The 11,725-nt window shown below is 50.9% G+C and overlaps 5 protein-coding genes across 5 annotated transcripts; 2 read left to right on the top strand and 3 right to left on the bottom strand.

Annotated features, from left to right (window-relative positions):
* Positions 1–270: 270 nt before the first annotated feature.
* On the top strand, positions 271–858 carry HO173_010247 (uncharacterized protein; the record flags this gene model as incomplete). The annotated part of the gene is made up of 1 exon (XM_037312133.1): positions 271–858. One exon carries the CDS (start codon positions 271–273, stop codon positions 856–858), a length of 588 nt encoding a protein of 195 aa, XP_037160927.1.
* Positions 859–2,073: 1,215 nt separating this feature from the next.
* On the bottom strand, positions 2,074–3,877 carry HO173_010246 (uncharacterized protein; the record flags this gene model as incomplete). The annotated part of the gene is made up of 3 exons (XM_037312132.1): positions 2,074–3,227; positions 3,275–3,694; positions 3,748–3,877. 3 exons carry the CDS (start codon positions 3,875–3,877, stop codon positions 2,074–2,076), a joined length of 1,704 nt encoding a protein of 567 aa, XP_037160926.1.
* A 363-nt stretch (positions 3,878–4,240) lies between these two features.
* Positions 4,241–6,331, bottom strand: HO173_010245 (uncharacterized protein; the record flags this gene model as incomplete). Its single annotated transcript, XM_037312131.1, has 5 exons — positions 4,241–5,189; positions 5,245–5,328; positions 5,396–5,537; positions 5,594–6,119; positions 6,185–6,331. The coding sequence occupies 5 exons, from the start codon at positions 6,329–6,331 to the stop codon at positions 4,241–4,243; spliced, it is 1,848 nt and encodes a 615-aa protein (XP_037160925.1).
* Positions 6,332–7,731: 1,400 nt separating this feature from the next.
* HO173_010244 (uncharacterized protein) lies at positions 7,732–9,865 on the top strand (the record flags this gene model as incomplete). Its single annotated transcript, XM_037312130.1, has 5 exons — positions 7,732–7,893; positions 8,039–9,475; positions 9,522–9,577; positions 9,641–9,694; positions 9,751–9,865. 5 exons carry the CDS (start codon positions 7,732–7,734, stop codon positions 9,863–9,865), a joined length of 1,824 nt encoding a protein of 607 aa, XP_037160924.1.
* Positions 9,866–10,458: 593 nt separating this feature from the next.
* HO173_010243 (uncharacterized protein) lies at positions 10,459–11,725 on the bottom strand (the record flags this gene model as incomplete). Its single annotated transcript, XM_037312129.1, has 3 exons — positions 10,459–10,538; positions 10,600–11,030; positions 11,184–11,725. The coding sequence occupies 3 exons, from the start codon at positions 11,723–11,725 to the stop codon at positions 10,459–10,461; spliced, it is 1,053 nt and encodes a 350-aa protein (XP_037160923.1).

Raw genomic sequence — 11,725 nt, 5'->3', positions numbered from 1 at the left:
GACAAAATACATACTGTGCTCGGTCTAGCAGACAAGGCATCACAACATCAGGTCACAATCAGCTACGACACCACCACTCAAGATATTTATCAAAAGGTTGCGTTATCGTGCCTTGCTTATGACCAGAGTCTGTCAATCCTCGGCTCCGTAGAAGCTGTGTCCGCTTCAAAATCAACTAGTCTTCCGTCCTGGGTCCCGAATTGGAGTGTCCCTCGAACGGCATACACTTTAACTTTCCACGACGAATTCAGCTCCACACGCGCAACATACATGGCTGCCAGAGCGTCTCAGTATGCATGGAAGCAGCCCAAGAGTAATCGTGGGCTCGTTCTAACAGGCTTCCAGTTAGACCGCATAATCGTCGTAGGGTATGCGGACAAACACAGCATCGCTGCCACCGACTTCACAAAGCGCCAGTATCTTGATATTGGGCGCGCAAAGCTGCTCTGGCAACTAAGTTGCGAGCGAGTCGCCGGTGTACGCTCCAAGAAGCAGAATTATGTCACTGGCGAAGACATGCTCGATGCATACTGGCAGACACTCTGCGCGGGGTGCACATTGGAGACTTTTAATACAGTACGACCGGAGTTTCTTTCCTTCGACGAAGCCATGAAAAGCCTCATAGTCCTACACAAATCGAACCTCTCCTCTTCGTTTCTTATGATTACTTTCATAATGTACTGTTTCATTGTTCAGAGATTCATCTTTCCACGATTCGGCATCAGACCTCCAGTCGAATGGGATGGATTCATTGACAGAATGGTTTTTGCAATGGGCAGGTGTATGGCAAGGACGTCAAAAGGCTACAACGGGCTGGTTCCTGCAACAACTCAGCCAGGCGACTGTGTCTGGTTGTGAAAGGGTGGCAACGTACCATTCATCCTCAGTGAAGAAGGCATAAGTATTCGACTGGTCGGAGAAGCGTATATCCACGGCATCATGAAAGGCGAAGCATTTGACGAGGGTGAATGCGAGGATATAGAAGTTGTTCAGATGGTGCCAGAAGTTCTGCAGGAAGTTGCCTCTTCTCGCCGCATCTGTGCGACCTTGAGCCCCATATCTGAAACCCCCTAGCTGAAACAATCCAAACCCCACCGCAGACATTGGTAAAAAGCCGATCCGACAACCCCCTTGCAACTCCGCTCATCGATACGCTGGTTGTCTGCCTAGAACGTAACAGGGAAGGAAGACCTTTGACGCAGCGCCATATACACAGCATGCATCTACAAACTTCTCCTGCTGCATTCAAACGTCTCGGCCAAAATCCCACCCGACTCGACCGAAAGTGGTGCCAGTACCTCACCTCAAGTAAACACGCTACGCTACTCCATCACCGATCCCAGACAGCATTTATCGCCGCTAGCCCATCGGAACAGTCCTCAGCCATGTCTCACCATAGCGCATCATACAACAGCCCGAGAGACGGCTGATGCTGACGGGTAGGCGAGCGCGGGGATGCAAGTCGCAGAATGCGCGGTCGCTCGTGATGATGGTTATCAACCACTCGCCATTCCCCCACCGGCGCTTCTCGGCCAGAACCGACGAGACGATACCTCATACTTAACCCTGTGCTAACTCGGGGGTAAAGCTTCGCGTTGGAGGTTGATGATCATTATCGGAGGGGCTCTGACCCTTGAAATATCCATGCTGCGTGGGCTGTTCGTACCGTGGGGATCATACCTTGTGTTTTTCTGTACCGCTTGGATTCAATTCTACGGCTTGGAGTCCGAGGACGACTGGGGTTGGGCATTTGTCACTGTTGCATATTGGCGGATCGTGGCCTGAAAATGGTTATACATGTGTCTGCTTCGGGCCCGAGAAAGTCTCTGGCTTTGGGCGATGAGTGCACTATTACGGAGAGCTCGGATGGAAACAGCACTGGCACAGTAAAATCTTGTTGGGAAAGCGATCCCATGTTTCGAAAATCTTGTTCTCCCATGCTACCATGGATCATGCCAAATGCCCAGACTTCGACCCCAGTAACCGTGACCGACATGAAGTAACATCAAGCATATTCAGCAATGGACGAGTACTTCCCTAAAATTTTACAGCTTTCATCGTCCTGCCATACCGTCATTGGTCACATGCTATGTTTCCCCTTAGCACGTCCCACCCTATGAGTCGCCACACCTCATTCTTGAACCAGTCCCTGACGTCTGCCGTTTCGGATTGCGTCTCAAAGCTGGTCATGAGCTCGTCATCTGGCAGGGCATGTGGAGACTCCAAAGCAGGTTCAAAGCGAGCGGCGGGCCCAAATAGGGCGTTCAATAAAGTGTGCTGGAGCCGGATGCGGGCGTCGTTGTATGTGGTGCTATGTGAGCTGTCTGGTTGGGCCATTTCAATTTGCCGATGAACATCGTGAGACGTAATGGTTGCCTTGGTTGCGGAGCTCACGCTTGAGCTGAATCGCTGGGTGCGGTCCAATATCCAGATGAGATAGGGGGCCTGAGCTTCAGAAGCTTCTACCTCGCTTGCTGCACTGGTAATTTTGAGCTGTTGTCCTTCTTGAGGAGACGGGTCCTGCCTCGATGTCGTATTATCTTCCTGAATCCCAAACGGTCTTTCTCCAATGGTAAAGGCCTTAAGCACTTCTCCCACTCGTGTTACTAGAAGGTAAAGGCAACGTTCAAGGATCGACTTATGTGTGGACTGTATGGGATCCAGATGGAACAGCATGGTTATCGCGAGCTTGCAAAGTTTCATAATGATTGGTGATGTGGCTGGTCTCTCGTCGAGTGGAATCGTACCAGGTTGCTTTTTCCGGCCACCATCCCACTTCGTGGTCCTAGGCCTGTCTTGGTTCGACTTCACATCAGCGACTGCTAAGTCACAGATACGCTGGAAAAGCACACGGAAGGCGTCGATGAATCTGTCTTCAACTTGTCTATAGAGGTTTTCACTCCCAGAAATCTGGCTGAGAGTGCGAAGATGGACCAAGAAGTGAGGCAATGTTCGTCCAATTGGGGTGAGGCGTTGCTCAATGGTATCTTCAGGCTCTGTTTGAGGATAGATAACCAACTGCTTCTTCGATCTTGGGGTGGGGCCGAGAAGTGTAGTACTAGGGACTTCGTGAAGATTGGCGGGAAGATCGATCGCAGACACCTGGCGGCATATGTCGGTGGCGATAGTGGATAGTTTCAAGGCGAGGTCTTTCGGCCCCAACGGGTTCCCCTTTCTCGCTATCGGGCTTCCTTGAAGATTTCGGAGACTGTTCAGAAGATTGTTTCCTGTCTCGTAAGCGGCGAATGGTCTTGTTGCAGAAAGTGCCACTCACCAAGCTCGTCCCATTCAGAGCCAGTCTCATTACTAATAAGATCTTGGAGCACTGCATCTCGCGTAGTCAAAGCCACTGCGCTAATCTTTCTCCTTGCGCGCTTCGTACTTCTGCTAGGCTTCTCGGCTGGCTCGCCATCCCTCCTCCGCTTGAGTTTTTGCGATCGAGCCAAGTCTTCTACCTCAGGGCTCTTCGACTTCCATAGAATCTCTCTCGCTTCCAACTCAGAGACTCTTGCTTGGAGTTGAGATACTTTAGCTTGAAGTTGAGACACCTTAGCTTCGAAAGTAGCCTTCTCCTCCTCCAATTGATTAGATCTATAATGCCAGAATGCCCTGATGTTGACATGAGTGTCGACCTCCGCAGAATGATTTGAGCGAGGCCCGTTTTCGATGTACGAAGCCATCTGCTTGCGGAAGTCTATAAATGATCATTAAGAGACCTCCACGGACTTACAGAGCCACTTTGCTCACCAGAACCCGAGAGGTTACTCGGTTTGGATTTAACGAGCAGTAAAGCGATGATGAAAGGTAGCAACGGTACATGCCTGTTCTGTGGGCTCTCAGTGGGAGCCATTGGGAGTTGCTTGGTGGCACCTTTCATGCCTGTTTACCTTACCTGACCTTGCCTTACCTTACTTTACTATTCACCTTAGCTGAAAGTTACGCTAAAGAGGCGCTAGCGAGCGGGCGAGATTTCACTATTGAGGGAAGAGCTACCTTAGGTATGACGACACAAAAAGCGCATTTAGTAGCTGCTACACAAACATTCATGTGCACTCCTTCAGCATGTCAATCGGGTTGTTCGAAATGGTCACTCAACCCGATCATAAAATCAACCCACGAGTCAATCAATGGGCAGACCCCCCACCATGAGTCCAGCTTGAAGGAGTAACGGAATCTTGAGTCTGTGCCAGAGGTTCTGATTCGCCATGTGCCCAACCCTCCAAATACCAGACCCGAAGAATCATCCACCATTACACCATGCAGCAGGATCTGAGCCTGGAGGTCCTCCCCACACAAAGCCAGCATGCATACAATTCGTTGGGAACAGCTGACTCAGCGCTGTTATTGTCTTGCTTCCACTACCCATAATTGCTGCGGTGGTCGATGACGTGGTTGTAGGAGTCTGCGATGTTGTTGCCGGTGCTCCTGCTACGGCGGATGAGGATGTCGCGCCAGAGCCTTGAAGAGGTGATACTGCGATTCTGACTGCTGAGGGTTGGGGACCACCACTGCCTGATGATGTAGAGTTTCCAGTACCGCCAATCATTGATAAAGCCGAAGAATTAGTGCCAACAGCAGTAGGGACAGCAACAACCCCTGTCCCCGCTCCTGTTGCGGTGCCAAGAGAAGGCGTTGGCTGGCATGTGGCGGACAGACTGTTGGTGAAGCTTCTCAAGCCATCTGCTGAGAGCGGGTCCGACGCTCCAGCTGGCAGCGTTCCGACATAGGCGTTAAAGTTGTAAATTCCGCAAACACAATCGCTAATGATGTCTTTCAGACTGTCCCCGCTAAGAATTTTCTGCCCATTACGAGTCAGGGAGAATGACTGTTTGCCCGTTCCCATGCCCACCTGCCAGGAGCTAGCGCCTGCCGGAGCACCGAATGTCTCGGGCCCATTGGCGCCAGAAGTTACGGTAACACTTCCAGGGGAAGTCAGGAGAGCAATGACGAAGACAGAATCCTCCATGGTATCATAGCCGTTGGGCTTGCCAGTGAAGTAGTTGGGATTGGGTGTGGGACTAGGCCACGGCTGTTCGCAGTTGTCCGTGGAGCCACAAGAGGCAGACTTGAGGGTAGGGCGATACCAGTAAATTAGCTGGTCAGACTCGATGTGGCTATCTACAGTCTTGGACCCGGCGTGGAAAGCAGCAATGTAAGGTTTGGCCATTTGAAGAAAACCATCGTGGGGCCTAAAGTCCAAGTCAATTCGAACCCTCGGCACAGCGATATGATGCAGAGTCTCACATGTCGTTTGTCCACTTCGAGTTCCCGTCGTCGATGTGAGGAGATGAGAGAGGTCCGACGTAATGAGATTCGCCATAGTCATTCCTATGCCCGTGTTAGCATCTTTTCCAGTCTTCCGGCTGTGCCAATGACTAAGCCTCCGTTCTCATACCAGGTTTGAATCTCGACGAACTGCGAGCCAAGATTTAGGATCTCAGTCCAGCGATCGAACCAAAGAAGGTCGGAAGGAAAGACCCAATTTTTGCTGTATTTGACCTCAAGGCCGAAGTGGGTCGAGAACCAAGGAGAGACGGCTGCATCAGTCCTATCAGTGGGACGTCGGTGATTTGATGTGGCGATGAAAGCTTACGTGCAACGTAGGGTTTCCCTTTAAGAGCGGTTGTATAGCTTGTGTCGCCTTCAGAGACTGTCAAGTTATTACCAGCGTCTGGAGCTTTGTTGTCGCCATTATTCGGCCATGCCATCCAGTTGAAGAGCGCATCAGCGGAGGCAATGTTATTTGGCTGGAAGTTGGGCGCCCAGAAGATCTCGTGGGCTGTCAAGTCAGATTGGACGCCAGCAAGGTCCAAGCCATCTCCAGAGAAAGAAGAGACAAAGACCTTGCTGTCAATCAAGAGCTGCGCTGGATAGCCTGCATAAGTGCCAATCGTGTCTGCTATGCCTGAAGTGTTTGACGTTGAGTACCAGTTGAAGTCGAAGGAGATAAAGACGCTCATGCCATTGGAATGGGCAGACTCGTATGCAAAGTCAAGTTGTGTACTTGTAAAGCCGTCTATGCCGATGTTAAGCGCGAAGGCGTCTATCCCAGCGGCCTTGGCTTGCTGCATGTCATTGTCGTAGTCGGAGGCGCTGGTTCTGTCATCTACGACGCCAATCTTTGATGCGAGTTCCTTGGTCAGCCGGATACAATGAACAGTCGGGAGCTCTCGAGGTGCAATACCATAAAATGACAGAAGACGAGCTTCTCTGTCGACTGCCTGCTGGCTGGAGATGCGGAGCTGCCATGAGGAGCTGCCCACACCAACGAGGAGGCAAGTGTAAATATCAACGTGCAGATACGCATTGGGGCCATGGCATCAGGGAGCATTACAAGAGAGAAGAATCACATGAACGGAGAGATTTTACGTTCCTTGGTCGTGTCCAAGGAAAAGAGCCAAATGTACAAGTTACAAGGCGGCCTTTGAAAGCAGGGAATTCAGGACTGGAGAATGAAGACAGGGATATTAATCCTGCTGCCGAAAAGAGTGGGACGGTATTGGCAATTTCGAATGAAGACAAGCACTGCCATGCTTGAACGCTTCGCAGCACCGTGTGATCTTTACAATATATCTTAGAAGGTGCATCTCCCACAAGTGGTCAGCTTCGTACATTTCGGGGCCGCAACCTTTGGACCCCAATTTTTCGTCATTAGCAGAAGAACCAACAGCCAAGAGTAGATAATGAAGCATATCACTTGCAGAGCTTAACATGAAACGTTACTATGATCTTTATTGTCGTTGTTGTTGCACAGGTCATCAGCGCCGCCGCGGGCGGCACAAGGAAGTTTCACATGTAGATTTGGAGAGGCGTAGTTCACTGTTCAAGAGGTGAGCAGCAAAGAGTTTGCGACCAGTCCCAATGAGGAAAGGGTTCCCGCCAAACCTTCTTTCCCGAGAGATGCGAAACTCAGCGCAATCCCTTGTATCTGGCGACGACGCGTTCGTAACACTCGCTTGGCCGACGGATAAATTCGACTTGATGCTTGCCCTTGATAGGACTTACTTTGAGGGTCAAGTAAACCTTCTGTATTGATTCTTACGGCAAGAGAAAAGACCATGGAGCAAAGAAGAATAAATCAGATGCGAAGCCCGATATCTCTGTCTCTTGGTTCAAGGTGGTGAGCAGTACGGCAGATTTGGGTGTAGTACAAAATGATTGTATGAGACAGATATAAGGACGGGCATGCCGGGTTCTCCCTGAAATCTGTTTGCTTTGCTTGTAGTTAGCATATTTACTCACAATCTATCATGTCAATCGTTTAGAGTCCCTGATCTCGAGAGACTTGATATCTGTTTCTCTCGAGATTATCATACCCTTCGCAGAGCCAAGACGGTGATACCTAGATTAACAAACGACTATGGTGACAGGCAAATCTTGTTTAGCCACTCTTTTTCGCAAGCCACCATAGTCGTATTTGCAAAAGATGTCAAGGGATACGAGTAGTGGTGGATAGAAATCAGAGATGAAAGCAGATGTATTGCGGATCAGATTTCAAGCTCTGGAAGATGGAAAAGGAAGATGACAATGGTTCAAGTACATTACTGTACCTAGGTTAAGTAATCTGTACTGACTAGCTGCGGGGACGAGAGGAGATTGTAGAGTAAAATTTAAGGTACTCCTAGTGAGGCGGCACCAGTGCCGCTATCCCGATGCCTAAGGTACATCAAAGTGGGGGAACTCGGGGGAGAATGTTGGCAGATTCAATCCTTGAGGAACGAGACCGCAACAATGTCAGAGGTACGAGATTATGGCCGCGATGGTGCCACTCCGGTGCAATTGAACACCTCGTCATCGCCTATGCGACCATCACACATCGATCTTGAGGCACAGTCCCCAAAGTCACCCATCCAGTCTCAGGAGAAAGGATACAAGCAACCTATTTCTCCAATAGTGAGTCGTGCGTTCCGAGTCACATCTTCCCAGTTGTAATGCATCTGGAGTTGCTAGACATGTCGCCGAGTAAAATACTCCTGGAACATCTCTCACGACCCGGGTTTGACCCTAGAAAACTTCTGCTAATTGCCAAATCATACAGGAGTCCGTTAGGTTTCGCCGGCCAAATCGCTCCAACACAGCCAAGACCTACAAGCCCGAAATACGAGGTCAAGACTGGCATCCAGGTCAAGAGCCAGGCATAGACACTTCAGCAACGCATCCGCACCCGTCGTTGGCGCCGAACCTGCATGCTCAGTGCGACATAACAATCGTTGACTTTTCGGTGGATGATATACGACTGTCACACCTTGACAATGAGACTCTGCCGGATTTCATGGACAATCCAAGGCCTGACTGGGCAGCATGTAGATGGATCAACGTCAACGGGCTAAGCTGGGATGTGATTAAGCTGCTGGGAAATGATAAACATTTGCATCGGCTGGCCGTTGAAGATCTCATAAACCCTAGGAACAGAACCAAAGCCGATTGGTACTCAGATCACACCTACATCGTCCTTCCTTTGCAGAAGCTCATCCACTTCCACTCCGATACCCATTGCGATTCAGAATGCGAGGAGTGGGGCTCTGACGACGGAATGACCAGAAAAAGGAAACAGAAGAAGGGGCTTTTCTCGTTTTTCCGAAGGAAGAAGAATGAGAAGAACGCAAAGGAGCCTCCGAAGCCCCTGGACTCAGCGGCAGAAATGCACACCCCCAGCAATGGCTACGTTGACCCGACGAGCAATGGCTTCGCTGATGCAGGCAATGCTTTCGTCAAGGCCCATTCCTCTTCTACCATGGATACCCCTGTTACTACTGTCCGCACACTTCAACGATACCATGGCGGCCCGAATGAGGAGCGTATCGAGTTCATGGAGAAGCACTCCGCGCTCGCATCGAAAGATCTAGGCGTGGGCGTTGAGCAGGTCTCAGTCTTCCTGATCTCCGACAATACTGTGATTTCTTTCTTCGAATCCTCGGCCCAAGATATTGAATCTCCCATCATAACTCGACTGAGCAGTAAAGAGACCATTCTGCGACGCACGGCAGATGCGAGTATGATTACACAGGCCATCATCGATGCCATCATCGATTTGGCAATCCCAGTAGCCGAAGCCTATCAGGATGCCATCGGTGAATTGGAGCTCAATGTGCTTACAGAAGCGGACATCAGCCACACAACGTCGTTATATGTCTTGACATCCGAGGTGGTCCAGTTCAAGAGCAATCTGTCTCCTGTTGTCAACCTCGTCAACGCGCTGCGAGACCACACGAGCGACCCTATTCCTGCGTCAGGCTTGAGCGGCAACCCTCCGAAACGCGTCTCCTCAAGTGTTACCATCAGCCCCATGACACAAGTGTATCTTGGGGATGTTGAAGATCACGTTATCCAGATTACAGACGGACTTGGCCAGATGACGCACGCGGCTGATAATATGATTGATCTGATCTTTAACAAGAACGGTGCCCGTCAGAACGAGACGATGAAACAACTCACGGTTGTCACCATACTGTTTCTTCCTCTGACTTTCTTAACCGTAGGTGCTCCTACGTACAGCCCAAGGCTACCAACTGATTTTCTAGGGCTATTTCGGTATGAATTTTGTCAATTTTACTGGTGCACATAATCATGGCGACGGGTGAGTAACTTTTGACTACCAACTCCAAAGTCCTACTCAAAGGTCCTTCCTAACAACATGCAGCTACTTCTGGGAGATCGCAGCTCCTGTCAGCTTCGTAGTAACGATCTATTTGATGTGAGATCTGCAGCATGAACCTCGAATCCTGGAGATGCAGCTGACCTTTATATTAGGCGCAATTTCATCAGACAGCAATTCATGCGGAAGTTGCAGCGCAGAGGCATCAACCAATCTAGGAAGAAAAGGCAGGCAAGGCAAGAGTATGAGACTAAACAAAAACGGCGTTGAGTGGAGATCACACATCAAAGATACCCCCAATTTGAAGGAATAATGACCTTGTTAGCGACATTTTATACCTCGTGCGTTGTATGTATGCATGCATGTTAGAAATCTAAAGCTGGATCCAGAAAAGCGGGACTTGATGATTCATGCAAAAGACCGCTCCTTATCTGTTGTCTACTCAGGTGCTTTTCACCTGAATGTCTGTAAATATCTGACTTCTCGGAAAGCTCTCATGGACAAGTTGCCAAGGCTTTGAAACCAGCCATTTCTACGATCATATCGTACCGGAGCCCCCATCCTCATTTCCCACCCTATATCAACGACGATGCCAGCCTCCCTCTTTCCACCTCCCTCTTTCCCCCCTCCGTCAACGCGCACACCCTACAGCTCAGTCACCTCAAACAGAGCACACAAACCCGACAACCTCACCAATAACATTCTCCTTCCCTTATCATCCCCGAGCACCACCCCTTCCCCTCAGCTCCTCTCTCAACCGGCATTCCGATCTGGTCCCCCGCTTTCGATACCCTCTTCGCCCACCTCTTCCTCCGAGTTCGGCATCCATGTCCAACCCGTATCCAGATTGCCACTCTGGCTTCTCATTCCATCTCCTCATCCTCCATTGCGTCGCGGTCTCCCTCGACCGCTGCTTCCTTGTCATCGCGTACGGCGCCTTTGGCTACGAATTTTTTTAGTACGTGTGGTCCGGATTCACCTTGTTCTCGGTCCCGGCTGGCTACAAGAGATGGGGAGGGGAGTTGCTTGTCGGTTCGAGAGGGCCGGTAATGCGGATTCCGTCGTCAGGACCGCATGGCGCCGAGTTCGCCAGGTTGTTGTGTTTCCAGGCGAAGTTGTAAATGGCGTCGATATTTGCGTGTGTGGGAAATGGACGCTAGACTGCTCGTTCTCCATGACTGGCAATGTGATTATTTTTGAGCGTGTGGTCTGCCCGTTGGGTTTCGGAGGAGAAACCTGAAGTTTTGAATGCTGGGACACCGTGTCCGAAAAGCCTGGGAATTCTAAGAGATTCCAGAGTTGAAGAATTGATCGCTGCACCCGGCTATTCATTAGGAAATTTGGGGTCAAAGGCCGACTGACAGCTACGACAAACAAACGCGCAGTATCGACACAAACCGCCGAGCGGAATCGGTAAGCTGGCTTCCTGAAGGATCTACATACACCTTTCCGCACAGTCAGCTCTCTCTCGTCCGCTACTCTAACATCTAATACCCATACGACTCCATCCCCACACACCACCGAAACTCAAACCCCCCCACCCACAGGCCCCAAACCAACCCTCTGCAACACCCCCAAACTAACGTACAGCAAGACCCCCGACTCGGCATGATACCACTCGCTTTGGAACTGGCCCGTAAAACCCATCTGGGCATCATGCAGCAGACTCGCCACAACAACCTCGCATGCCTCCCACGTCAGGTAATCGCCCGGATTGACGGCCCGCAGCGCGAGGCTCACACTGCCGATACTCAACCCGAAAGCACTGCCCGGATGCGGCTTGTTTTCGAAAGAGCTCGTGGCCAATTGGACGAGAGCGTCGTGGTAGAAGGAGTCGAGGACCGCGGCCATGGTCTGCACCGGGATGATGAAGCTGGCGATGGCGCGGGCCGTGATGACCCAGCCGTGGGCGACGGTGACGTGGGCGCCGGCGGGGAGTTGCTGCATGATGGGGATCCTGGGGAGGAGCGGGTCGGGGCAGAGCGCCTTGGTCGATGGGGCAGGCTGTGGTGGGGCAATCGCCGATACATCGTCGTTTTTGAAAACGGGGATCGCGGAAGGCGCTGCGACTGCGATGGAGATGAGGATGACGGAGAGGATGAATCCGTGCGGCTTCCCCCAGACGTACAT

The sequence above is a fragment of the Letharia columbiana genome (assembly GCF_014066305.1).
Source record: "Letharia columbiana isolate WasteWater2 chromosome Unknown Sc0000047_s0, whole genome shotgun sequence".
NCBI classification, from domain to species: domain Eukaryota; kingdom Fungi; phylum Ascomycota; class Lecanoromycetes; order Lecanorales; family Parmeliaceae; genus Letharia; species Letharia columbiana.
Note: the sequence above shows the minus strand (reverse complement) of the source record. Positions and strands in the feature narration are given on the sequence as shown.